General features: G+C 44.3%; 1 protein-coding gene across 2 annotated transcripts in view; it reads left to right on the top strand.

Moving 5' to 3' along the window:
* MAZ (MYC associated zinc finger protein) overlaps nt 1-26098 on the top strand; it is a 202895-nt gene extending 176797 nt beyond the window's left edge. Inside the window, exon 5 of one of the 2 annotated variants that reach the window (XM_069652022.1) lies at nt 16374-26098. In XM_069652022.1, the coding sequence (XP_069508123.1) occupies nt 16374-16504 (131 nt within the window). In that variant the 3' untranslated portion in view covers nt 16505-26098. Of the gene's footprint in view, nt 1-14621; nt 14846-16373 lie in introns of those variants that run through there. The other variant, XM_069652021.1, reaches the window with a different exon arrangement.
* The last annotated feature ends 1831 nt before the right edge of the window (nt 26099-27929 follow it).

The raw sequence follows: 27929 nt of genomic DNA, 5'->3' as shown, positions 1-27929 counted from the left end.
TCCGAATGCGGAGTAGAAGCGAAAGGACTTGCCTCTCGCAGAGGTTCCTGTGGGACGAAAAGGTGTCTGACGGATTGCAGCGCCTAGGGATTTTGCTGCTGCCTTTGATGTTTGCAGTTTTTCTAAACTGTCATCCGCCTTTTTTCCCAAACAAAGAAGAGCCATCAAATGGGGCAAAAACAGACTTTCTCAACCAAGCAAATCTCCTGGTTATTGTACTTGCCGCCATTGCTCTGCTGATACTGTCAGCCGAATCAATGTCCGTCTGGAGGGATTCGCACATAGCGTCTTTACCGTCCTTTATGATATTTAGGAACGCCTCCCTTTCTTCTCCCTCCAGGATGCAGTCAGCCGCTGTAGAAGCACACTCCCAAAGTGTATGGCTAAATCTAGCAAGGGTGCAAGTAGCATTAATAGATTTTAACGCCATGCTACATGCCGAAAAGACTTTCTTAGCCATAGCATCGTATTTTTTATCGTCCCTGTCCTGTGGGACGGTAGGGTAAGCAGTCTTGATGTCAGTAGAAGATGCTGCCTGTACCACCAAACTTTCTGGGGATCGGTGTTTGGACAAAAACTCTGGGTCTGCAGAAGATACCCTGTATTTAGTAGACAGTTTTTTATTTACTGCCGGGACGACATCTGGGGTTTCCCAGTTCGTCATGATTTTTCTTTGAAGAGCTTTATGAAAAGGTGCTACAGGATCCTCCTGTGGACCTTTATCAAGAATATCTGTGAGGTCATCCTGTTGGAAAGCCTGTGAAGGTGTTGACCACCCCATAAATTCTGTGATCCTGGCCATTAAGGCTCTATAAGGGGTTTCAGCATGCTCCCCCGGGTCTGGCCTAGCGAACTCCACCTCTGGGGAAGTGTCTAAACCACTTGCCTCATGTAAGGAATCATGGAGTTCCTTTAATCTGCGTTCCTCTGAGAATAACTCCTCTTGAACTGGGGTTGCAGATCCCTGCAACTGAAATGTCTCTACTTGGTCAGATAGTTCTCCCTCTTCCATAATTTAGGACATTGTTCTCAATTGGTCTGAACTCACAAAGGGTGTGAAACCCATTTCCAAGGCAGAGGGTGCCAAACTTGTTGTAATCGGCCTCGAAAACATCGATGTCGACGCCGACGTCGAAGGCTTCGAACGTGGCGTCGAAAACAAAGGTGGAGGCCTCGAGGTCCTCGATAGAATTGGAATTCTGCTTGAGGATGTCGACAATCTCAACGACATCGTCATCGAAGACCTGGGAATAGTCACTGGGTGCGCCGCAACCGTGACTTTCCTTGGCGTCGACGCCGGTGTTGAGGATGGCGTCGAGTTGACAGACCCGTGTGCCGAAGGTCCCTTCGACAACAGCGTCGAAGACACCGACCTCGGCGTCGACGGAACCTTCGAAGAGGGGTTCGAGGTCTTTGCTTTACTCGAGGGTTCGTGACGCGCTCGAGAAGCTTCCTTCGCCGGGTACTGCGACTCGCGGCGTTTTGGACCTTCGGGTCTTTCGACCAGAGCATCGCTCTCGGCAGTCTTCGAGGGGGTCGAGGCCGCTTTCTCGAAGACGCTCATCATATTTTTTCGGAATTCCTCCCATTCAGCCCGGGAACTATGTTTCGTGGGGCAAGGGATTCTCTTAGGTGAAACAGAGGAAAAGGAGGACGAAGAAGGGGATCTTCGGCATCTCCTTTTCGAGTGCTTCGATCTCGAGGAGTGATGGGACCCGCTTCGAGACCTGGAGCGTGAATGGTGACGAGGAGACGAATGTCTCGACTTCGTCGAGGAAGAAGAAGCTTTAGAAGTCTTACCTTTTTCCAGCTTCCCTCTACGCTCCTTCAGGGCCTTAGCTGTCATGGACATACAGTCCTCGCACTCCGAACAATGGTGTTCAGCTCCCAAACACCACACAGACCCTGTGAGGGTCAGTCAGCGACATCTTTTTTCCACAGTCTCGGCATTTTTTAAAGCCGGACCGAGGGGTCGCCGGTTCAGACGAGGAAGCCATCGAGTATGGATCGAATATCTCGAGGAAATTGGAATAATTCTCTACGAAACTGAGCAACGATATTCCGAGGCACTGAGTAAGCGTGGAAAAACGGAACTGAGCAACGGACGCTGGGCGCAGCCTTTATAGGCAGGATGACGTCGACGTCGATACGGCGGCTGTCGAGGGACACCGACTCGGCGGACGTCGACGCACAGCACCCTCTAGAGAAAAAATTTCCGAGGCCAGCAAAGCTGGAAAGAGATATCTAAGATAAGGAATACGTCGGAGGACACAATTCCTTCGAAATAGAGCTTTTTTCAGACATGGATGATGACTTTCAGGCCGAAAACACTGTCACAGATTTGATGACATCCCTGTGCCCTCACCAGATGTCGATGACCCATCTCATCTTCACCCATTGACAATCATTTATTTCAGAAGGATCTGCTTAAGAAAGCGGCACATAATTTTAATTATTTTAAAATAAGACACACTAATAAGAGAAGGACACGGATTTCGTAGATTACTTCCTCAACGAAAAGAAATAGATAAGTCAGTATATTTCGTTACTAATATCTATTAAAAAGATGACTCCAGTGGTAACCAAGCCAGTTAACTCTAGAGTGGAGAAAAGATTTATACCGGCATATACTGATCCCCTCTTTCTCGGGGGTCACTTGAAGCCAGACTAGCTAGTCGTCACCACAACACAGAAAAAGGCAGGCACACCTCTAGCTACATCTGAGCTCACCCCCCTGATAAGGAAAGTAAAAGACTTATTTTGCCTTAGGCAAAAGAATTGACTACCTCTGCAGCATATCAGATGTGCATTGCCAATAACACAGCCTTGATGGCTAGCTTTACTAGGGCTCAGTGGGACCACGTAGAGGGACTTGCTAACGTCTGGGAGTCCTTGAGGACTGTAATGCATAAGGCCTTATCCGAGGGTAAACTAACTGCTAATGCAGTACTTAAAAACACTTAAGACGCTGCAGATACTTCTGAGAGAATCATCGTAGAGGGCACAATACTAAAGAGGCATCCATGGCTTAAGAACTCAGGTTTTTGTGTTGAGACTGAAGTCCCACTTTTAAATATGCCAATAGAAAATGAAGTTCTATTTGGAAAAGCAGTTGACCAGGCCCTAGAGACAGCAAAAAAAGACAGCAAAACACTAAAGGCACTTAATTAAATTTCCAACTGTCCTTTTCATCAGAGGGGAGCACAGTCAAGCCGGCATACTTTTCATGGCCAAGGCTACTCAAAATCAACAACACTGACAGTTTACGCCTCTCATCTATCTCTCAAACCACATTTCAAAAGCAGTTCAGAGGGGGCTGAGCGAGAGGCGAAACACAAAGAGGGTCTGCCACTTCGGCAAATCAATGACTTCATGTTCCAGGTTCTCTCTCATTTCACCCCAGTAGGGGTCACATTACATCATTTGCCCAGGAATGGGCGGGGATCACCCATTGCATCGAATTTCAGATACATCTGTGCATCACCCGCCAAGGCACATGAGATTCTCCAATAAGAGATACAGATACTGCTACAAAAGTGTGCCATAGAACCCGTTCCACCATCAGAGGTAAACAAAGGTATTTATTCTGTGTACTTCCTTGTGCCAAAGAAAGACAAGACAAAACGGCCAGTCCTAGATCTAAGACCAGCAAAAACATGTGTACAGCCACAAAAGGTCAGGAAAAACACTTCAGGAAGTCATCCCACTACTCAAGAACGGAGACTTTATGGCAACAATGCAGCCCGCACATCAAAAGTACCTCAGATTCAAAGTGGGTCAAGCACATTATCAATTCAAAGGACTCCCTTTCGGGATTGCTTCAGCCCCCCGCATATTCACAAAGGTACTAGCGGAAGCAACAGCGCATCTATGCAAAGAGAGCATTCCAGTGTACCCTTTTCTGGACGACTGGCTAATAACAGGAGAAACTCAAGAATTATGTCATATAAACACACAGAAAACTATAACTCTTCTACACAAACTAGGTTTTTCCATCAACGAAAAAAGGCAAGCCTAATTCCCAGCCAACAAAAACAGTTCCTAGGGGCTATTATTCAAACAAAAGACACCTTACTATTTCCCTCCAATGAAAGGGTCCAAAACCACCTTCACCAGATACCTTGTTATACAGCCGGTTGACAGATAACTGTCAGAAAGGCTATGCTCCTTCTCAGCATGATGGCATCAGGCATCTTCATCGTGCCACATGCAAGGCTTCATATGCGTCCAATGCAAGAATGACTGGCAACAATGGTCGCAGAAACAAGGCAATTGGTACGATCTAGTGGTAGTTTTGCAATACTTGTGTCATCCCTTATATGGTGGAAAAAGAAAAACATTTTACCGGGAAAGCCTTTTTTAATCCACCAGCGAGCATCACCATCACAACAGACGCATCACTTTCAGGTGGGGAGCCTGTTGTCTCCAGCAAACACCACAAAGCAGCTGGTCGCGCAATCTTGTCACAAAGCATATCAATACCGTAGTGTTGATAGATGCCTTCAAGGCACTTCAAGCTTTCCAACATCTGTTGATTGGGAAAGATGTGCTAGTCAATACAGACAGTACATCAGCCATGTTTACATCTACAAAAAAGGCGGGGCCCATTCCCTCAGTCTGTCCACACTGGCACAGAAGATTTGGAACTGGAAACTCCAAAGAGGAATACATCTCCAATCTCCACGTACTCCAGGGGAACACAACTGCCTAGCAGGCACACTAAGCAGAATCAAAAATCAGCCATCAGACCACAAGTGGGAGTTACATTTGGACATTCTACACAACAGTTTTACACGGTGGGGGCAAATAGACATAGATCTATCTGCCACAAAAGAAAATGCCAAATGCCTAAATTACACCGCCAGGTACCCGCACAAGTGGTGCAAGGGGAGCGCTCTGTCAGTTTGTCAGGGACATTTGCTTACACTTTTCCTCCAACCCCACTGTTGAACAGGGAAAGCCACAAAATGCCCCGGGAGAGGGTAACAATGATCTTAATCGCTCCCATGTGGGCCCGGCGGACATGGAGCCCTGACCTCCTCAAAATGTCCACCTGCCCGCCAATGAAACTAGCATGTCCTTACAACATGCTGACACAGAATCAGGAATTACCCCTTCGTCATCCACAAGCATCCAACTTAAATGCTTGGCTCCAGAAGTCAGAGTTCGGTCACCTTGATTTGCCTGCCAGATGCATGGAAATTCTAAAAAGACGCCCGTAAACACAAAACTAGAAATTGTTACTTTAACAATTGGAAACAGTTTGTAGTATGTTGTAAAAAGTAAAATATCAATCCTTTTGACTGTTTTCCATCACATATAGTACACTATTTGTTGCACTTGCTAGACTCAGGTTTTTGTTTCAATTCACTAAAAGTCCACCTCATAGCTCCATCTGCTTACACCACTTCTCAGAGCAAGATCTCTTGCTGGAGAGTACCAGTCTTCAAAGCCTTAATGGAAGGAGTCAAGCAGCTCTACCTCTAATGGCAAACTCACAACCTGGTTTGGATTTAAACATTGTCTTAAGCAAGCTCATGGGCCACCCTTTTGAGGCAATAGATAAAGCAAGACTAAAGGATCTTAATCATAAGGTCGCCTTTCTCAAGGCGATTACATCTATTTGAAGAATAAGTGAACTTCAGGCATTGTCTGTGGTAGAGCCCTTCGTCACAGTACATAAGAACAAAGTGATTTTAAGAACACATCCACCGTTTTCACCTACATGCATTCCTACATTTCATGTAAATCAAGCAATTGAGCTACTTGCTTTCTTTCAGAACCTACTGAATGCAGGGGAGAGGCCAATCTACATGATGGATGTTTGTATGAAAGCCATGTACTACCTAAATAAAACTAAGCCACTCAGGAAAACACAACAATTCTTTGTTTGCTTAGCAGCTGGGAGAGAAGGGGACCTTGTCTCAAAGGCTACTATTTCAAGATGGACTGTAAGGTGCATTCAGCACTGTTATACATTGTCAAACAAGACACTGCCATTTACTCCTAGAGCTCACTCCACATGTGGCACAGGGGCTACATTAGCCTTTATTGCTTAAGTTGCACTAGATGCAATATGCAAAGCAACCACATGGAATTCTGTACACACTTTCACACAACATTGTGTGGACACAGGCCAGGAATGACTTGCAGGTAGGGCAAGCACTGCTGAAACATTTGTTTATCTCGGTTCCTTCTACCAACACATGACCTTCTCCCGGTACTGCTCGTCTATCCAAACCATGTGATTCTAAGCACACCCACAAGCCTCAAAAGACAAATATTACATGACTGTAATCGTCTTTCTAATGCTTGCATCTGCTTGGATTTACATGCGTCCACCCAAATGCCCCTCGATGTGAGTAGAAGCACCCTAGACAACATTCACACTTCATTATGTACTCCATGCAACCTCAGATGGGGGGAAAAATAATAATCTGAAGACCTCGACAAGTGAGGGATCACGGGTACAGAACACGTCACAGTAGGGATAGTATTACACTAATGCCAAGTCGATGTCCTTTTTTGAAATTGAAGTAACGCCCAGTCGACGTCCCTTTTTGGAAATTTCAAAAACTATCTAGTAATACTCTGCACCAACCACTAGATGTCGGCCTATGCAGAGCATGTACATCTAAGCAAATACAAGCATCAGAAAGACTATTACAGGTAAGTAATATTTGATATATATATTTATATTTCTGAGGCTTGTGGATCTGTTTAGAATCACATGCTTTGCATAGACCAGGCCAACAACTAGTGGTTGTTGTGGAGTATTACATGATTTATTTTCGATTTTCAAAAGGCACTTAGACTGGGCGTCCTGGTAATACTATCCCTACTGTGACATGTACTGTACCATTCACATTACATATGATCCCTCAAGCGTCGAGGTCCTCAGATTTAGTGTTTCTGCCATCGGCTTGGTCACACTTTGCAGAGTTAGTCGAAAGAGCAAAATAATATATATATATACACACACACGCATATTTATTTTACTCAACTCGACCGTTGTTGCAGAAAACGCTCGACAGAGCAGGACGACCGCAGAATCGACCATTGTACGCGGCATATAGCGGTTTCGGATATCCGCATTCAGCGGCCTACAGCTACAGGCTTTGGACTTCACAGTAGGGAGAGTGGGAGAAAACACTTACACTTCAGAATTAAGGACAATGCCTCTAACATTACCCCATTAATTATAGTAATCTCGCTGTCTGCCAGCTTTTGTCATGGAGAATACCCCCTTTTAAATTCTGTCCTGCGTGCAACAAAAGGTTTCTGTGGAAAGACATACATAAGGTCTGCAATTATTGTCTTCCAAGGGACCACTCAGAAGACAAATGCCTGTCGTGCAGGCTTTTTAAGCCAAACACACTTAAAAGAACGTTGGTCGAAACGCTTGGTGGCTGTCACGATGCAAGCCGAGGCATCAACCAAACAACCCACCAGAGCGGAGGAATATGAGCCAGAACAGGACAGCTGAACAGGGAAGCCGAAGAGATTTTGGATTGGGAAACAGAGGATTACCGTGGGCCTGTCTCCAGCTCCGAACCGCAGGCGCCACGCTCTGCTATGGAAAATTCCCAATGCGACAAGGCTAACCACGTTAAATCAGTAGATGGGAGCGGTTTCACGCATTCCACTGGAACGCCGAGCAACTCTATGCAAATTGCGAGTACTAAACATATTTCGCCCTCAAGAACACTTTCAACACCCTGGTCGAAAGTTTCAAAATTGTTGCCGGAGTTGGCAACCCCAGCGCCTACCAGGTCGGTCGAGCAAAGGACATCAGTTCCTAGTGCTTCTCACTTGACGCATGGTTAAAAGCTTACGTCTGTGCCGACCGCCTCTGTACCGAAGAATACTATAAATAAACCAAAACTGCATGTGCTAAAAACAACCTTTTCTATGCATGTTAAAGAAGAAAACCACACGTGTTGAGACTAGCACCTATTTCTCTGACACTCTTAAAAAGATGAAACAAGAACAAGTAAAAGTACATGAAGAAGTTGTTTTTCCACATCAGGGATCATGACTAGGTTGGGGAATTGACAAAACAGAGATTTGAGGTCACTATGAGCAAAATGGCCTCATTTATGGAGTTCTTTAGAGAAACACCCACTTAAACACAAACAGCAGGTCCAAGAAGAGGAGGTACCCCTAAGAAATCAAAAACGGAACCCGCTGTCACCTTGAAGTGCCAGCAGAGATACAAATCTATACAGATGAGGATGGAGACTGAGGAAGACAACACAGGTACAGACCTAGACCTTCCTGTACCCTGGCTCGAGAATAATGATCCAATGTCAACACTGCCCGTCGATGACAATGTATTACAAAATCTGCTTAAAAAATCAGCCCATTATTTATAGATTGATACACATGAATCTGAGGAAGACATAGATTTTATAGACAACTTCCTCAGTGAGAAAATGCAAGTTATCCAGTACATCCCTTTATTTAAATCTGTCAAGAGACTAGACATCTCCCTTCCAATCCAGTGTTAACAAAACCTGTTAACCCATGAGTGGCGAAAAGGTTCAAATCAGCCCCTGCCGACCCTCTTTATCAGGGGACACTTAAAACCAGATACCTTGATCGTAACTACAACGTGCAAAAGGGCTGGTCCCATTAGCAACATCAGAGCCCCACCTGACACGGAAAGCAAAAAAGCAAGAAAATCTTTGCACTGGGCAAACAAATGTCAACCTCTGCAGCATATCAAATGCGCTTTTCCAACAATACAGCTTTAATGGCTAGTTTCAACAGAGCCCAATGGGCCTGTAGAAGAACTAACTACCAATGTCCATGAGCCTCTAAAAACAGAAATAATGAAAATGTTATCAAAAGGGAAACCAACTGCTAATGTGGTTCCAAAAAAGTCCCTAGGTGCAGCGGATACTGCCGGGATAATCATCGCTGACGGAACCTTAATACAAAAGACATGCTTGGCTCAGAAGCTCAGGCTTCAGGGCACAAACACAGGAGACTCTATTAAATATGCCAAGAGAAAAGGAAGTACTTGTTGGTAAAACAATCAACCAGGGTAAGAAACTGCTAAAAAGGACCATGAAACACTCTAAACATTGAACCAGATTTCATACCGTCCTTTTCAGAATAGGGGACCACAGTCAAGCCGGGAGCCTCTCCATGGCCAAAGCTATTCAAGCTTTGCAGTGCAGACATCTTACTCCTCAGGTGCAGGTTCATCCTCATGGTTCAGAAACCAGGGACAATTGTCTTCCTCTCAGTCCTCGTTTCCAAGACAATGTAGAAGAGGATGAGGCAGAGGGAGAAGCCAAACCGCAACAGGTTCACCTGCTCCCACAAAACAATGACTCTCTGGTCCACATCCCCTCCCATATCACTGTAGTAGGGGGCTGCATAATATCATTCACCCACGTATGGTAAGGAATCACCTCAGACAAGTAAGTGCTGTCAACAGTAAAAAAGAGGATTGCATAGAGTTTCAAGGACACTTGCACAATCACCCACCAAGACCTAGAAGAATTCCAGTAAAACAGATTCTACAGGACGAAATCCAAATCCTGCTACAGAAGGGAGCCATAGAACCCATTCCACCAGCACAGGTAAACAAGGGTATTTATTATTTGTACTTCCTCCTTCCAAAGTAATACAAAACAAAAATGCCCATTGCTCGACCTAAGACCAGCAAACACTTATGTAAGACCACAAAAATTTAGGATGACATTGCTACAGTAACTCATCCTGCTGCTCAAAAGCAGAGACTTTATGGCAACACTGGATATCACAGACACACTCACATTTCAATGCTGCTAGCACATTGAAAATACCTATGGTTCAAAGTAGGTCAAGCGCATTACCAATAGAGTGCTTGCTTTCGGGATCGCGTCAGCCACTCGTGTATTCACAAAGGATCAGGCAGTAGTAGCAGCGTATCTACGCAGAGAAAGTATTCCAGTGTGCTCTTATCTGTACGACCGCCTAATAACCGTAGGGGCACCAGCAGTATGTCAGCAAGTTACGCTGAAAACAATAAATATTCTGCACAAACTGGGCTTTTCGATCAACTACAAGAAGTCAAGCCTAGTCCCAGTCAGCAAAAACAAATCCTAGGAGCAGTAATTCACACCAAAAATACCTTGGTCTTCCCCTTCAATGAGAGGGTCCAAAACCTAACACAGCAGATCCCTTGTTATACAGCCGGTCGGCAGATAACAGTCAGGTTACATGCCTTCTCAGCATGATTGCATCATGCATCTTCATCATGCCACATGCAAGGTTACATATGCATCCAGTGCAAGAGTGGTTAGCGCAACAATGGTCACAGGCAAAAGGAATTTGGGACCATCGAGAGGAGGTTATCGCAAACACTGGTGTCATCTCTTCAGTGGTGGACAATACCTTTCGTCAACCCACCAGCACATGTCACAATCACAGTAGATGCATCCCTCTTAGGTTGGGGAGCCCATTGTGGACACACACTTTTGCCATGAAACATATCAATACCCTGGAACCGCTAGCAGTTTTCAAAGCACTTCAAGCTTTCCAACATCTATTAATTGGGAACAATTTGCTAATCATTACAGACAGTACATCAGCCATATTTTACATCAACAAACAGGGCAGGACTTACACCCTCAGTTTATCGGGACTAGCACAGAAGATCTGGAACTGGAGCCTCAATAGAGGAATAAATCTCCAATCTCAAAATGTTTCTAGGGAACACAACTGCCTAGCAGACATGCTAAGCAGAATCACACATCAACCCTCAGAACACGAATCGCTGTTACATTCGGACAAGTATCATTTTTACACATTGGGGGCAACCAAATATCGATCTATTTGCCACAAAAGAAACCGCAAAACGTCCAAGCCACACCTCTATAGTCCCGCAGGACGAATCCAAGGGGAACGCAATGTAGATCAGCTGTTCAGAGATGTTTGCTTATGCTTTTGCCCTTACCCCACTCCTGAACAGATTAGTCCACAAAATTCACCAGGAACATTTTACAATGATTCTAATAGCTGCAATGTGGGCTCATCAAACATGGGTTTCAAACCTCTTCAAAATGTCTGTTACAATATGTTCTCACAGAATCAAGGGTTAATCCTACATCCTGAAGTTCAGACAACCAAATTAGCAGCTGGGCTCCTGAAGTCATAGAATTTGGTCACCTTAATTTTCCAGTCAGAAGCATGGAAATTCTAAAAGATGCCCGTAAGCACAACCCTAGGCACTGCTACTTTAACAAATAGAAATGATTTGTGGTTTGGTGTAAAACGTCAGATGACAACCCAATTGACTGCTCACCATCACATAGTCTCCACCACCTATTGCATTTATTGGACTCAGCTCTTGTCTTTAATTAATTAAAAAGTCCATCCAGAAGTTCTATCTGCTTATATAACTTAGAGTGAAGTTTCTTGGTGAAAGGTTCCTGTCGTCAAAGCCTTCATGGAAGAAGTAAAACAGCTTTATCCTGCAATTGCAAATCCTCCACCCCAGATGGGAGTTAAATATTGTCATAAGCAAACTCATGGGCTCTTCTATTGAGCCAATGCATAATGCAAGCCTCAAAGATCTCAATTACAGGGTCGCTTTCCTTATAGCAATTACATCTATTCAGAGGGTAAGTGAGCTTCAGGCATTGTCCGTGACAGAACCTTTTGTCACAGTAAACAAAAACAAAGTGGTTTTAAGAAGACAACCACGCTTCTCCCCTAAATACATGTCAAAGTTCCATGACAACCAATCAATTGTTCTGCCAGCTTTCTACTAAATCCTCAGAATTTGCGGGAAAGAGCACTGCACACAGTGAATGTCCAAAGAGCAGTCATGTACCAGCTCAACAAAACAAAACCACTCGGGAAAACTGTTTCCTTAGCAGCCACGAGAGAAGGGGATACTGTCTCAAAGGCTACCATCTTTGGGTGGATCGTAAAATGCATACAGCAGTGTTGCACATTGTCAAACAAAACACTGCCGTTTACACATAAAGGACACTCCCCATGTGGTGCAGGGACTACATTAGCATTCATTGCTAATGTACCTCTAGTAGCTATCTACAGGGCAGCCACGAGTTCAGTACATGCTTTCACACATTATTGTGTTGACACACAAGACAGAAATGATTCACTGGTGGGACAAGCAATGCTAAAGCATTTGTTTGTCTCTGTTCCTTCTTTCAACCCACCACCTTCTTCTGGTACTGCTTGCTAGTCTGTGCAAAGCATGTGTAGAAGAAAAAGGATCACTCACGACTCTGGTGGATTGGTGAACACTTTTATTAGTAGAAAGCAGTGACAGCACAAACCCAACAGCAACACAAGACACAAGGTTCCGAGCATCCCCTTCCCTCTAAGCTCCTGGCCTTTGTACCCACCCAGGCACATGCTTTCCAATGTAAGGGGTGGTCCCAACAGACCAAGGTTGTACACTAAATTCATCCTGATAGCAAAGAACAAACTCTCTTTATCTCAGCCCTAGACACCTGCTCTTTCATGTAAGCTAGTGTTATCAGCGAGGCCCCTCTGTCATAACTCAGTTAGTCAAGGTGCCTACACTGCTTAGAGATCCCATACACTTTGAATCAAGCAAGAGCGTTAGCGATGTGGCGACTTCCGCTCCCCTGTGCTGCTTTTCTTCAGAAAGCAAGAGCGTAGATCCTGTTTGCATATGCCAAAAGCAGAAAACATATCGGAAGCGAGAGATGAGAAAGCAAGCATTCCAACATGCTAGACAAAAAAGGCTTTCATTGCAAAGACGTGCACAGTATGTCCTACAGTGTCCGACTTGCATAAGCAAGAAATGTGTTTAAACATAGCAGGTTACAGGGCCTAGTCAGTATAATACTGCACTGCCAGGCATGGGGGGTGCATACAATTTTAATTTCCCAATTTTCCTCCACACATGGGATTCTAGGCATTCACAAGCCTCGGAAGACAAATATTACATACCTGTAATCGCCTTTCTGATGTTTGTATCTACTAAGATTTACATGCGCCAACCCATCCTCCCCTTGTTGGGAGTAGAAGGCACCATAGACAACAGTTTAGAATGACAAACATAGAATAAAAAATTCTTCACATTCATTTTTCACTATAGATTCCATGCAACCTCTGGTCAGAAAAATAACAATCTGAGAACCTCAACTTCTGAGGGATCATGGGTACAGTACATGTCACAGTAGGAATAGTATTACAAGAACGCCCAGTCAATGTCACTTTTCGAAATAAAAAATAAATCCTGTAAAACTGCATCAAGCACTAGATGTCGGCCTATGCAAAGCATGTGAATCGAAGCATCAGAAAGATGATTACAGTATGTATAAAAAGCAGAGCTTCTGCAGCACTCCCGAGGAACTGTAAATAAGGAGGAAGAAGCTTTATTAGGACATCAAAAAAGCACCATATATATTCCAAAATACCATTAAAAAAGGGAAAGTCATTTATTACTTCAATCTTGCAGCTCTCTAATCTCTATCAGTGACACAGTCAGATTCTGACTCTCCATATGGCTTCAATTTATTGAAGCCAGTGAAAATATTGAGTCAATATCCCATGATGGTGCCAGCAGTTGTCTAGGTTTCATATAGATTAATGTTCTACTATGGCACACAGGAGATATTTATTATTTGTAGTGTGTGGAAACTGCCACTGGGTGCTAGACGAATTAAATGCAACATTTGTTGGGCTGTGAAAAATGTATTGTTTACTCTTTACATTAAACCTTATTTTTTCCCCTCTCACTCCTTGGTATTCCAAAGCAGCGAAATGCAGAATGTAGTGCATAACAAATGGAAAAATACAGAGTGTATGGTAACTTTGAAAAAAGAGATGTGCATATTTACTGTATTTTGAATGATGTCACATACTGGTATAGCTCTATTTTCCTGCAGTCACAAGTACATGCCTTTCTTCATTTATCTGCCTGGCAAACAGTATAAATACCCGGGCAAATAATGCCAATAGTTAGTCAATGGTGTGAACACATGGGCATTTAAGGGCAATACCTGGAAAATGATTTTAGTACCGAACATAGGATGCAAATGGCTAATTTATGATGATAGTATCCACCATATGATTATTATCTGACTATTTCATGGCAAATCTGGTAAATTAGGGTAGTACCAGAACATATGATTCCAATTTCTAGCAAATGTTGTGAGTACCTAGGCATATGGTAGCAATATCAAAAACATTCTCGTTATACAAAATTCAAACCTAATGAGTTTGCTAATGTTTATTTAGTATGTCTGACAGATTACAGAATTGGTCTGGCCATAAGCAAACCAATTCAAGCAGTGGTTCTCAGTTTAACTTGAAACTTCATAACCCATACCATCTCTTCCACTACCGCAGTAGCAGCCACTTTGGCTAGGGAGTTTAATTTTCACTTAGTATGTGTGCCGAAGTAAATCAAGATTGTTCTGCTTTCGGAAGCAATAGGCTGTTTAACTTAACCTTAACAAACTGATAAAATAACATATCTATTTAGTAAGTCATTCCTTTGTCTCCTAGTCCTTGAAGCCTACCTTTTTTATACTAGGGTAAATTGGGGGGGGGAGCTGGGTTTGAGGAAAACAACGCCCTTATACCCGGCTTAAAGCAGCGGTCTTTGCGTTTCCATATAGGTTTCACCACAGCGGCTTACCTCAGAGTTCACGCGGTGCGGCACCACGGCTTGGCGGCACCCCGTCCGGACTCCTACCTCTGCAAGCTGTGTGGCGTGCACTGCAAGACCCCCACGCAGATGAGCGGGCACATGCAGACGCACCTGGGGCAGGGCCTGGGAGGAGCGGCCCCCAGCGCCATCGCCGGAGGGACCTCTGAGGCTGAACCGCTGAGGTGAAACTGCACAAGGCAAGCCACCTCTTTAGTTTACTCCACTCCCCAGGACGGGATGTGGTGGTCTCAGAGAAGGGGGCTAGTGGGCATATGAAAGGGTAGGATGTATGGGAGTGTAGTAGAGGAGGGACGGGGAAGAAGGAATAGGAGGCATAGTGCAAGATAGGCACCGTTGGGTTGAAATTAATAAGACGAGCAACATACTGGATCATAGGAGACATGGGAAAAAATTGAAGACCTACAATAGAATGGGGAAGCGAAGGAGAGGGATAGGATAGTGGCAGACAAAGTCGGGGTTAGCAAAGAATTGGCGGAGAAGGATATATTATGGGTAGCGTAGTGGTGCAGAGGTCAGTTATGAAGTAGTAACACAACCAAAGGGGTGGTGGATCAGACCCCGGGTAAGAATTTGATAAGAGTATGGCTGACTGTACTGAATTAAAGGGGAATATGGAACAATAGGCCGGAGGAGAGGATAGTAAAGATGAACGAAAGGAGGGCAATATGGTAACGGCAAGTTTGGGGGAACAAGGTTTCTGAACGAACTAAGGTAGAGGACAGCATAAGACATGGATTTATTTGTGTATAGAGGAAAGGATTAGAGGGTAGGAATTATTTTAGGATCCCTCAAGTAATGTAGGTATGGGATGATCTGGGAGCACAGGGTAGTTAGAAATAAAATTGTATATTGGACTATCTGAATGAAACCAGAGTGAAAAAAGGATTACTATGCAATAGGAGGTGGATTTGTCATTGTGCATTTTTGTAGATACTGGTCATGGAGGCTAATGAAGGCTACTTGTAATCAGTGTCTTGTGCTGGGGTTGTGGGGGAGGGGCCTATGTGTTCACCACATATTGTTTCTGTTGGTGGCTAGGGAAAAGATGGAAGCTGATTTTAGTATCAGTGTATGGGGTAACCAATGATGCTGGACACATAAGTGTCATGTAGGGGGCTGCATGGGGCGAGCATGGCCCAGGGGTGTCGGTGTGGAACGCATTAAGTATGTCAAGTATTTAGAGTGACTATGCACAGTGGTCTCCTGCCCTTAACTCTCTCACACCTTTGTGGGTGTATTCTTTTGGAAGACAGACATTACATCTTCCATTTGCAGGCTTTTTATTAAGTATACCCCCTTCCTCTGCAGGCACCTCCCGAAACACATACTCATAACTTGTCTTTTCAATACCTCAGTGTATGTTTAAGCCAGGCCATGCACTGTTGTCCTGCAATCCGGTTCTGAAGCAAACACTGTACGAGTGCTATGTATGAGTAGTTCCTGTCCTTCCGCTGGCTTGTTACGTTCTATTGTTCTGAATGTATAGCCTCCCTTCTGTGGGTTTATCACCGTCGAATCTATTTCCATGCTTCGAACCCTGGGGTTGGTCGATGCTATGAATGATAACCATTGGACCTGTCAGTGATGCGTCATATCCTACGTTGTTGCTATTTGGGGGAATCATGGAGTAGATAGAAGTTATTTTTTGAAATGTTATTTTTTCTGTTACTAATTGCATTTTTGTTTCTTTTTCGTACAGGCACTGGTGAGGTTTGTCCAATGGCCCTAGCAGCGGCCGCTGCCGCTGCCGCCTCGACTGCCGCTGTTACAGTGATACCCATGGAGGGAGCCCCAGTGGTTACCCAGGCCCTGCCCTCCCAACCCTGGTGATGATGCCCTCCCCGAGCACGAGTCGACAAGAACCACATAGGCCAGAAGAGAAGAAAATTGGAGGGGGGAGTTAGGTGGCCCAGGACGAGAACCTTGATGTTGCTTGGCGACCGTAGAGATGCTCCACTGACGTCCATGCACTCCCTTAAACCACAGACGTCTTCATTCTACGTCTGTTAAGTGACTTCACCGTTTGTAACACTAAACTTGTGTGGCAGCTGGTGACCGCTCTTGGACAGCTCGAGGTTTCTACAAACATACCTCCAAAACGGCTGTTCCCTTCTTGGCTCCGCCCAATCATTTGGGACCCCTTCCTTTATTTTCTGTGCTGTCTGCCTCCATGCCCATCTCACTCTAGCATCTAAGCTTCCTGGTCAGTGGTTTATTTAGCCCCGTCCAGGGGGGAGGGGAGCAGTTAAATGTCACCTTCCAGGGAAGTTAGTGCTGGGCACGCAATCAGTGTTTGGGGATTTGTGGCAGTTTAGTTTTGAACGAGGCTTAAATGAATTCCCCCCCACCCTCTTTCCCCTCCTATGTATATAACCCATTTGGATACTGCTTCATAACAGAAGAGTAGTCGAAGGTTTGGGTGTGGCGTGGGGAGGGGAAGGAGGGGCAAGAAACGTGATATTTTAACATTTGGCCGTGATCACGGCCGTACACTTGGCGGCAACAGCTGCATTCTCGTGTGAGAACATTATTAATTTGTTTTATTTTTAGTGGCACTTAATTGTATTTATTTTTAACGGTTGAAAGAGAAAGAAAAACAATGTCCCCACACTCCTTACCCAACACGTACCCAATACATTGGGACAACTGCAACTTCTCACATCCAGTGAAAGAGGAGCTGCACAGGGCAGGTATAGTTTTTTTTCTTTATTCAAGATGCAGCAGTGATCGGACAATATGACCTGTTTGACGTGGTTGCACCTTTGGAGCACGTTGACCAACGATGTGGCAGTGCGCTGATGTCCCCGCCTGACTGTTACTTTTTAGAACAGTAAACAGTTATAGGAGACGGAATGAATTTGCATGTAATGGGGTGTTAAGATTGCATATGGGGTGGGCGTTGTGGGAGGTAGGTTGTTTTCGCACCTGTACTGGCAGTGATGTATTGCAACAAGTAGAAACATGCGAAAGGAACATTGACAGAGAATTTGAGATGTGACCTCCTCTGGCAGTTCTAGGGAGTGGGACATTCGAGTGCATTGGTACAAGTTCAGGAATGTGGAGCCTATCTTCTTCTGATGGTGTAATATATGTGTCTGCACTACCAGCAAGGGCAATGCATCAGTAGTCCTTTCTCTTAAGCAGTTCCTCCTCTCCCATCTCCACTCAGCAGTTTCTCTTTATATTCCCTTGCCCGCCCTCTTTCATCAGCAGATCTTGCTCTCCCTTCTTTCTTTTCCCTGCTCTTCTGCCCCAATGAGGATTTACTGCTAGCTCATGTTTATCTTCTCAGCCCCTCTCCCTCCTTTCTCTCTCCCCGTCCCTCAGTAGTTCCCACTGTTGCTCCTTAAACTCTCTGCCCTCAGGAATCTGTGCACTCCCGGATCTTTCTTTTCCCTCTATGGTTCCTGCTCTCCTTCAATTTCACCTTTGGCCCCCTCTACACTTGGCAGTTCTTGCTCTCTGCTTCTCCCCCTATCTGCCCTTTTGCAATTAATAGATTCCACTTTGTTGTCTATGCTCTTAAGCTGTTCCTACCCTCCCTCAATTTGCCCTCAGCAAGTTCTGTTCACTTTTTCTCCTATGCAAACACTCCTTTCAGCAGTTTCGCCCCCTGAATCCCTCTCTCCACAATTTCTATTGTACCATGTGGCCACTGATTCCCTCTGCGGTTCAATATCCGTTTTCTCGTTTTTTCTATTTCCTCTCCTTGTAAGTGCTTGTTCAACCTAGTTTCATATTTTTCCGAACCAGAACCTGTTCTCCCTCCTTTTCTAAGCTCCAATCAGAGCACAGTTTGCTGTCCTCCATTCTTTCCGATAAACCGTTCTTCTGCACCCTTTACACTTCCCATGTCCTGAGCAATTCCTACTTACATATCTGTCTCTCCCAATTTCACTTTCTCCAATTGTGTCCAAGTTCTCAGCGGTTCCGGTTGTCCGGGTCTCTTAGCCCTCCCCCTTTCCTGTCCCAGCAATCACACAGCTCTTCCCACACCAGTGGCTGCTCTTAGGCCTTTCTGCCTATCAGGCATATTTTCCCCTCCTTCCCTTTTGGCCCCTCTCCTTCCTTTCAGCAGCCTCACAACTCTGTCCTGTAACCACCAGCAGCAACTCTGCTTTCTCCTACCCCCCCAGCTCCATTTAACTCATGACTCTTTCCTATATGCTTGACCCTTTGAATAATGAAATGCCAGCAAATTTAAAGAATGACCCAAAAATATGCAACAAACGTTTTCTAAAATTCTTTGAGTTATGCGGCTTGATCAAATACTGTCACCTCAGTGTATGTGTGGAATAGGTTGCTTTAATATCAAATATCTGAGCTCACAAATGTTGCTATCCTGGCTATTTGCCTCACAAACGCAAACCTATCAATAGCCTTACGCCTACACGTTTGCATGCCAATCTTTTTAGCTAAATACCTTAGCTCTTGACGTTAATGAGCCTGCATTAGTTTACAAACACCAGCTTTTTCCCCACTGTCAATTGATTTCCCATTCTGAATTCAGTTCTTAACCAGGCTTAATGGCCACTCCTGATCCTTGCCAGCACTATTCTTGCCCCCTCCCGGCTTGATAGCAATCTTTTCCTCAAGGGCTAGCCTGATCGGGCAATGTTGATCAATGACCTCTGCTGACTATTTCTGAAACGCATAGTAACTAATATTGCACACAAGCAACATAACTCCCTTGGACAGAAAATAGGAAACCTGTGTATGTCTAAACCTGTCACGCAAGCTCAATCTCTCCAAATTGCATTTTTTGGTATGAACCCAATTCTATCCAATAAAGAAAACACCACACCCCTTTACACAAAATCCCCAGGCAAACTGCTAAAGTGTCTGAAAGATGCCACAACCTTGGGAAACTCCTGCACGACGGTCCCCCAGTCCCCGCATCCCCATCATTTAGCCAGCACCATCACCCAAATTTCATATGGCAGTGGCACGGGAGCCTCCTTCGCTGTGGGTCTTGTCTTTGTTGTTACAGCACAATCAACAGCAGAGGGCTCAGCGCATGTATAAAAAGATTCCTTTAAGTTGACCTGTATGAACTCACATGCAAAGCTACCTTGACTTGCTGCCCTACAAACCAAAACCTACCAATAGCTTACTAAGGCTTAAAACTTCCTAACCCAACACACTGCTCCTCCCCAACACACTCCCTCTTTCACATTAGCTAACATATAGCAACTTTGTTTTCTCGCTGACACTTAGTTTTTCTTCCTTAATTCCATGCTTGACATAGTTTAAATCTTGATACTGCCCAACCCTTAGCTGCACTGTAAACAGGTTTTGCCCCCTTTCCATTTGTTACCTGTTTTTTTTCTTTTAATCCTGGGCTAGCCTGCGCTGCAGACAACACTAATCAATAAATTGCTCCTTGCTACACTTTCATAAACATCCAGGGATTGATACTGCTCCACCCCCAGAACAGCTGAGTTTTCTTGCCCCACCCCTAACGCATAGTATCCAAACGTTAGTCATGAACCCCTCTTTCCTCTGAGTTCACCCTACTTTCCTCCACAAAAACATTAATCAATCAGTCCTATTAATCAGCAAAGCAAATCGTGTTACAAAACATCAAGGCATAAATAGAACCTTCATGACATTATCTAAAATGAACAAAAACAAATGCTGCAGCCATTATATATAATCTTCTAACAAATAAGAACTCATAATCGCTAATCCAGAAAATAATCAAACTCGTAATAGAAACGTATAAAACAATGATTGGAAGAGGGTAAAGATCACTTCACCAGTCCTCCTATTTCCTGCCTAGTCATTTCAATTAAAGCCTCTGCCTTTACCAAGCTTTCCATGAAAAATTGGCTTTTGTATAATTCAAAGCTGGGCTGGCCGTTGGGTATGGCCATATGAGAGATTCTGGCAGGTGTCCAATTCTATCATCTCTTAAGAGGGGTCTTCCCAAGCCCTGCCATGTAGCATGTACAATGTTTTCACAAGAACAGGAAATGGGTCTAACTCTGCCCCACAAGAACAGAGAATCTCCGCATCTTAACCAGAATGTAAGGTACAGGCTTGGCATCTCCGGGGCGCACAGTTTCTTCAAAGTAATGTTCCTGTTCCTCGTGACTCTTAAGCTCAAAATATAATTGCGCCCTCAGGTTTGACGGATCTTGCTCTCGTTTTGACAGGACAACCATATGCCAAATTACAAGTTCTAGTTTTTAAATCTAATCTTGAATGGCATTTTGTGAATCCCACAGTCACTTGAGCTGCAGGGAGCGTACGAGCTTCTTATAAAACAGCCAGGGCAAGGAGGAGGCAACTTTCATGGTCATGAACTCCAGGAGGGGAATCCTGCTGTCTCCTTCCTAATCTGTTTTGGGCCCAATTCCTTTGCAATCATTACATTGGAAGAAGTAACCGGCAGGTCTCAAGGAATGTATATTTTGCTATTTTAAGATTCTTTAAATTCACATGCCCCCACAACTCATATTGGCCACTGGAGGTGGCCATTAGCTTATAGGTTTGCAACACAGCTGTTAACAGTGTGGCCCCCAAACGTCCAGTTAAACCTTAATACACCATTGCCCATAACAAACAATTACATAGATTTTCCCCATCATGGCTGAAACAAAGTTACCGAATAAACATCTATGCCTGACTCTGCACAAAAACAAGGTATTTCTTTATTCAACTTCTTCATAGCATAATCTACTGCTTCACACTGGAGAGCACCTCTCCAATACTGCCTCAGAAGAAGACCCATCCTAACAAACTGGGTTTCAGGCAAGCCCTGCATGGTTTGCATCAGATCTTTCAGCATTCGTGTGATGAGCACCACTTTTCCCTCCTAACCAAATAGCTTCGCCCACATTGATGGCCACCAGTCCTGGCAAAAAATGACCTACCCTAATTTTAGAAACCACACAATCCATGATGAATCCCCCCCCCCATTCAGACCACCTTAATGCCACCTCTTTAAAGCAACATGTCAGCTGCTTGCCCAACAGCTTTTTCTCGAACTAAGTACCCAGCCAAAATGTCCATGTGGCATTTACTTGTCCATCATTGCCTGTCTAACATAGTCTCAAGACCTACCCAAACTCCTCTCTAATGTCTTCAATTGCCTATGCCGTCTCTCACTGTTCCAATCCTAAATGAATGGGTCCCAAAGGATGTCCCATCCATCGCTAGCCCCTTTAGACACTTCCTAAAAACTGCAAGTACCTGGAACACCATAAACATATGGCCCTTCTTATATTTAAACACTGCCCAACAATTTCTTCAGTCAACGAAAGTCTAAATTCACTTGCTCTTTCTTACCCCTCTGGTGTGTCACAGACTTGCTCGGCAATATAACCAGCCAGTTGGGTCCACCATGTATGTCAGCTGTCTGTGGTCCCTGCACCACCTTGTTCCGTACCATCTCAAACTCTGAAGGCTGGAAAAATAGCTGCATGAAATCGGGTTTCTACAGGTTGCACCCACCTTTGACAACGACAGCACTGTATTCCTCAACGATTAAAAATATTATCGCTTTGAGTTCTTAACACTATCCCTCTTTACTGTTCTAATCCTTCCAGTAAAATCTCTGGCATCCCGTCCACAGTGTATTCCTAGCCCCGGAACCATTTCCTATGGGAACACCATCCCTACCATCCTCCCTCGCATAATGACCTTGTGTTCTTTTTTGATTAATTCTATCATAAAGCTCACCACATCGTCTCTTCTGCTTTCACGCAGATCTCTTGGCCCCATCCTTTATTTACTTCCCACCTCTCAATCATCTGCAGCCTAGCTCACCTAACTCTGCCGGCAAGAGGTCTGCAGCCTTTGCAGATGAACAGAATCCCTCCCATTAAGAGCTGAACACTCCATCTGCAATTTCCATGAATACAAAGCTGGCAAATCCAACCCAACGCTCATCCTAAAGCAATCTGAGAACTCTTTTGGTCCCTGGCAGACTGACCATACACCACTGCTTTTACCAAATTCAAACTAACATTTCTATTCCCACAACACAAGTGCCACAATCAGTGGCAAAAAGCTGGTGCCTTTAACACAGTGTGCAGCTTTCTGTGTAACTTTGGGCCTACAAGTACATTCTAGGCCCCCAACCTCCTTCCCCAGCCGGAAATACCTTATTGGACCAGTGCACAGGGGGGTTCTCTTATGGTTTCACTGCATCTAAAGTGTGACTTGCTGTTCCCTCCACAGTCCCACAACGGGTGACTTCTTTGGGTGCCATTCTTCTCTTTAATGCTGAAGGGAGCATCATGTGGGGTTCATTACAGGGCGCCCTGGGCTGTTGCCCGGGCAGCCCTGCCCTAAGGCCGGCCCTGCTTGTACTGTACCCCTCATCCCTTGAAGCCATTACTTCCCATCCACCCTCCTCTCTTTTGGTATTTTCTGGGGACACAATGCAGAATGTTTTCAGCCTTGCTATGCCCATTTTTGAAAAGAGAAAAAGAAAGGAAGTGGTGCTGTATCTTACTTTGCCTGCTACCACGTGCTAGTAGCGCTGTAGATGATAGCGCATTGGCAGCAGGTGGTATTTAATGGGAGTTTTTTGGTGTTAAAAGCCTTTCCCCACTGCGTTCCATTGTGCCTCTCGTTTTTAATCACAGATGAGCGGAGCGAGGTGCAACAGGAATGGGAGGGCAGATGCCTGCAAACTTCCTGCACGTCTAAGCCAAGGGAGTTAAGAGGCAAGTCAGTGGTCAGAGGAGAAGTTGGTTAAGGCTTTAACGAGCGCAGCTGTAAGAACAGCTGCTTGCCTGCTTGCTGGGCATACCACCAACTGACTCCGTTACAATACCAACTGCTTCCAAGAGTAATTTTTAGAGTATCACTGGCGTGTGGCATCAGACAGAGGAAAACACAACACCACCCCCTTTTGGCCTCTTTTTTAGCAATGAACATAGTGAAATATGTCCCAATCAGCAAGTAGCAGAGCATGGCTGCACCCGTTCTCATACTGTTCCCCATGCAACAATAAACCCATGCGGTTTTCAATTTATTTTAACCAGCACTTGTGATATGGAGCTAATGAGTCTCTGTATTAGCTTCCTATTTTCTCACTTGCGCGTGGCCCTGCCACTCCTATGTGGGCACTTGTTACTGCCACTGCTTAACTAGCCAAGCCAAGCACGCTCCAATCCTCCAGAAGTTTCATGGAGCTGCAAACTGCTGGGGTAATCCATGGACAGATCTCCCGGACCAAGATGTCTGGTCCGAACACAGAATACTTGCAAATCCTGTGGCTTTAATAACCCAACGGCCTAAAAATCACCCCCGATCTTCCATCCCCAAAGACGGAAAGACAGCCCTGGCACACGATTCGCCATGCGGCAGGAGCCTGCTAATCCAACACTGTTAGCCTGGCCTGCATGTCCAAGAACAAAGTTACCTGAGGAAAAACTACACACCAGCTGGTACAGAAAAAAGACATGCATAGCTTCTACCAATCCACAGCCCACACTTTCCTTTGTTTGCAGTTTCTCATACATATGAATTGTATACAGCCAGAAAACCTGCTTCATATTTAAATTTTCTCATACATATCAATGGTGTTCAAGCCGGAAACCGGACTAGATTTTACTGTTTGAAGAGTTAACATGTGTTCCCACTATTTTTCCTGTCGGCCTCTCCCTTTGTCCGACTCATTTCAGCAGTCCTATTTTATTTCTTTCTGCAGTTCCTTCACGCCCTCCATTTCCTCTCTCTCGACCCAGACTTCCTGTGCTGATCCCTGAACACTTAGTGGCAGCTTTTATGCTTGCGTTTGAGAAGTGACTGGGGACAGTTCTCGTAGCCTCTGCTTCCAGTGTCTGTATTTCGGAAGTGTGTGGGTGAATTATAGAGTTTTCTCTGGTCTTCTGAGGCCACAGATGGGAAAGCGGAACCGGTCAATGTAGCCTGTAGCGGGTGGGGCTGCGCACGCGCGTCTGCATTGAGGTGTACTGCGTGTGCATCCTTGTACTGGAGCAGCAGCATGTGCCTTATGGCAAGATTGGAGTTCTGTAGCGCAGTTGTGTGAGAGTCCCAATCTAGGAATAGCACAGGGAGCTCCAAGTCATGACTAAGGCGACTGTGATTGTTCGAATACTAAAATAACAGTGGATTGGATGTAGGTGAATGGCTTGACCCTCGTTATCCCGACCTTCATTTTTAGGAATATAGTTCCGATAATGCCCCTCTTCCGCGACTTGCCCACTCCCAGCTCCAACCACCCCTACACACAGCATTGCCCCTCAAACTCTTGCATTTTCCTTTTTTTTATTTTTTACTTTTTATTAATTTTCCAACAACAAACAGATAAAAACCATCAGAGTTGCCAGTGCATTGGAGCATTCTCTGCTAATGTACCAAACTTTTGCATTTCCTATGCCGAAATCGTTAATGTCACCAATCGGCATTTTCACTATCATTTAATACAATTCTGTAATATTTTGACGTGAAAAAAAAACAACATAGATGGTTGGAATGGATGTAAGTTAGAAGAGTTGCCTGATATTGTAATCACAGGAGAATGCTGCAGGACAGCAGTAAGGTCCATGTTAAAGCAGGGCACGGTTCCAGGAATATCATTGAGCGGAGGATTGGGGTGCGGTTGCCAGAGGTATCCTACAAGTCATGATTGAAGTATATCGGCAAAATTGTGTGTGGGCCCTAAAATAGGTTTAACAAGCGAGTTCTACCGTTTAAGACTGAGATGCATTGGTAGAGCCATATGTGTGTCTCTGTACTGAAAAATTAGGGGGTGATGCATTGCAGGCTTCAAATAAATTGGTACTGGTTAGGCTGCAGTGCTGGAATAACGTGGCGATGAAGGTCACATTTGAGGTGTACTGGCGGAGTTGTATGAATCGTACTGTATTTTCAGGGGCAGATCCACGTTAGCTTGATGCTAATTTACAAAGCACTGTATTCGAATTGTGGGGGGGCTGCACGTCACGTTTGGGGTGCATTTGTCAGCTGTGTTGGTCTTCGAAAAAAAATAGACGGTGGTTCTGCATGTCAAGATTGGCAGGGCTGTGTGGGTTTGATACAGTAATAGAAGAGCAGGACATGCTGTTTCTCTCTTCTCTGTAGTTTTAAAAGATTTTTTTAAATAAATGTAAAAATATTCTGCTCGACAAGTGGTCTGTTTTCCTCCCTTTTTAGAGTTTTATCCATTTCATTTTAATATATTTCCCACCTTTTGTCAACAGAACGTTTAAAAAAGCCACTGTAAAGGAAATTTTAATGTTGATAAACGGAAAATCCTATCCAGTGTCCAGAGGTGCATGAAAAAAGATTTTTGTATTGTATAAAAAAAGACAGAATCCTCACAAAAAGTCTTGTTTGTTTCTCTAGCCGTAATAACGGGGCAACATGCCCTCGGGCTATGCGCGCCCCATCACAAGCTGTGTGTCCCACGTCAAACTTTTATTAAAAACTTTTAAAACACTACATTTCGTGTGTAGGTTTTTAATTGACCTGGAAAGGACTTGGGTCGGGTGCAGAGTGGCTGGCAGTTTCAGGCCAGAAAAAGTGCTGTGTCTCTGTGCGCGGGTGTACGTGCCCTCTCTCTGGCAGATGTGTTTTACAGATGAAAGCTGGTGTGGATCTCCCTCTTCTTTATATGTGGTGTCCTCCTCCAAGTGGGGGTTGCACTATGTGTCCCATTGGTGTGACACAAATAATCAAATACTTTATTTCAGAGTCACAGATTCGTAAATGTACAATGTAACATACAATCATAAAAATTATAATGCCAAACAGCAATAAACATGATAAAACGTACAAAAAATATAAGCTAAATAAAATAAGTACCCTCAAAAGCATACAGGCACATAAAAATACACATTCCAAGATACCAGTATAAAATACACACCGCAAGGCAATGGTCCACCTTTAGTTATGAGAGAATTAAATCCGGAATGAAAGAATCCTGTAGCCTTTTTTTCTCAGACTCGTAAGGTGATTATCAAGAATTTTGCAATATAATACCATGTACATTCCTCAGGAATTAATGGTAGATGTAACAATGCTGACCTACATTGGATAAAGCCTACAACCAATAGCAATGGCTGAAGGTAAAATCGTATCATCTTCCCGAACAAAAGTGTAGAAAATGCATTAAAGTTTCCACCTCACCTGTGTTACATGGACAAATAATTTCTGACATCTGTAAACCGACCCCTCTCCCCTCTCTCCGTAGCAATCTGACTCAAGTTAATATGCTTTGGTGGCTTCTCTCATTGACTACAAATAAACAATTGGCACCACTTCCACATGGAGCTGTTGGAAAGTATTTTACAGCCGTACTTTTTAAACATGCTCTATGGTCTTTTTTTTGTGAACGTAATTCTCAAAATAATACCTTCATCATGGATTTCACTTCCTTCGTGATGTTACATCTAGGAAAGCCGAGGAATTAGGCATGAACATTAGATTTGAAAAAGACCCTCCCTACAGCCTATGCAAGGGAGGTTTTGATGTTATTTCATGCCAGCCTATGATACTTTGGGCCGCTGTTTGGAAGAATAACGGAGATAAGAGGGACTCCAGTTTCTAGATCAGAGATGTCCAACTTCGGACCTCGATGGCCGGAATCCCGACAGGTTTTCAGAATATCTTTCATTAATATTTATGAGGAAAAATATGCATTTATTTAGAATCATTGTATGCAAATTTATCTCATGAATTTTAATTAGGGGTGTCCTGGAAACCTGGCAGGGATTCGGCCCTCGAGGCCTGGAGTTTCACAACCCTTTTCTAGATGAATATTATAAGTAGATGCCAGCAGTTCGACATATTACAGTGCATAGTTTACCCTTTTCTTTTACCTCTTTCTTAGTCTTATATTTGTGTGCTAGATAATGGCATGTTAGAAGGCGATATAGAACAACAAAAAAGGAATTGGAAAGAAAAACACATACTGCAAATGACTGAGCTTTACACAAGCGTGCCGGCAATATTCAACTGAACATTGCCCCTGGGATATGTGCTGGGATATATGCTTCGCCGGATGGGACTTCTGGCACTAAATTTTCTTGTACCACCAAAAGGCCAATCACCAGGGAAATCCTTTAGTGCCAAGTGAAGTGGCACAACATATGCAGCCTGTGAGAAGAGATTTCAGTCTTAAACCTAGGGAGAGGTGGATTAGAACATTGCGATTCCATCCAGAGCTATGATTGCCCACATTTGTATCCAACAATATGCGATAATGTGACCCCCCCCAGGGTGCGCTGCTAGGATGAGATGTGAAACAAGTTCTTCTGTGACCACTGATGGG

This window comes from Ambystoma mexicanum, chromosome 3p (genome assembly GCF_040938575.1).
Source record: "Ambystoma mexicanum isolate Mex_15411 chromosome 3p, UKY_AmexF1_1, whole genome shotgun sequence".
Taxonomy (NCBI): domain Eukaryota; kingdom Metazoa; phylum Chordata; class Amphibia; order Caudata; family Ambystomatidae; genus Ambystoma; species Ambystoma mexicanum.
The sequence above is the reverse complement of the archived record's forward strand: the minus strand, read 5'-3'. Positions and strand labels throughout refer to the sequence as shown.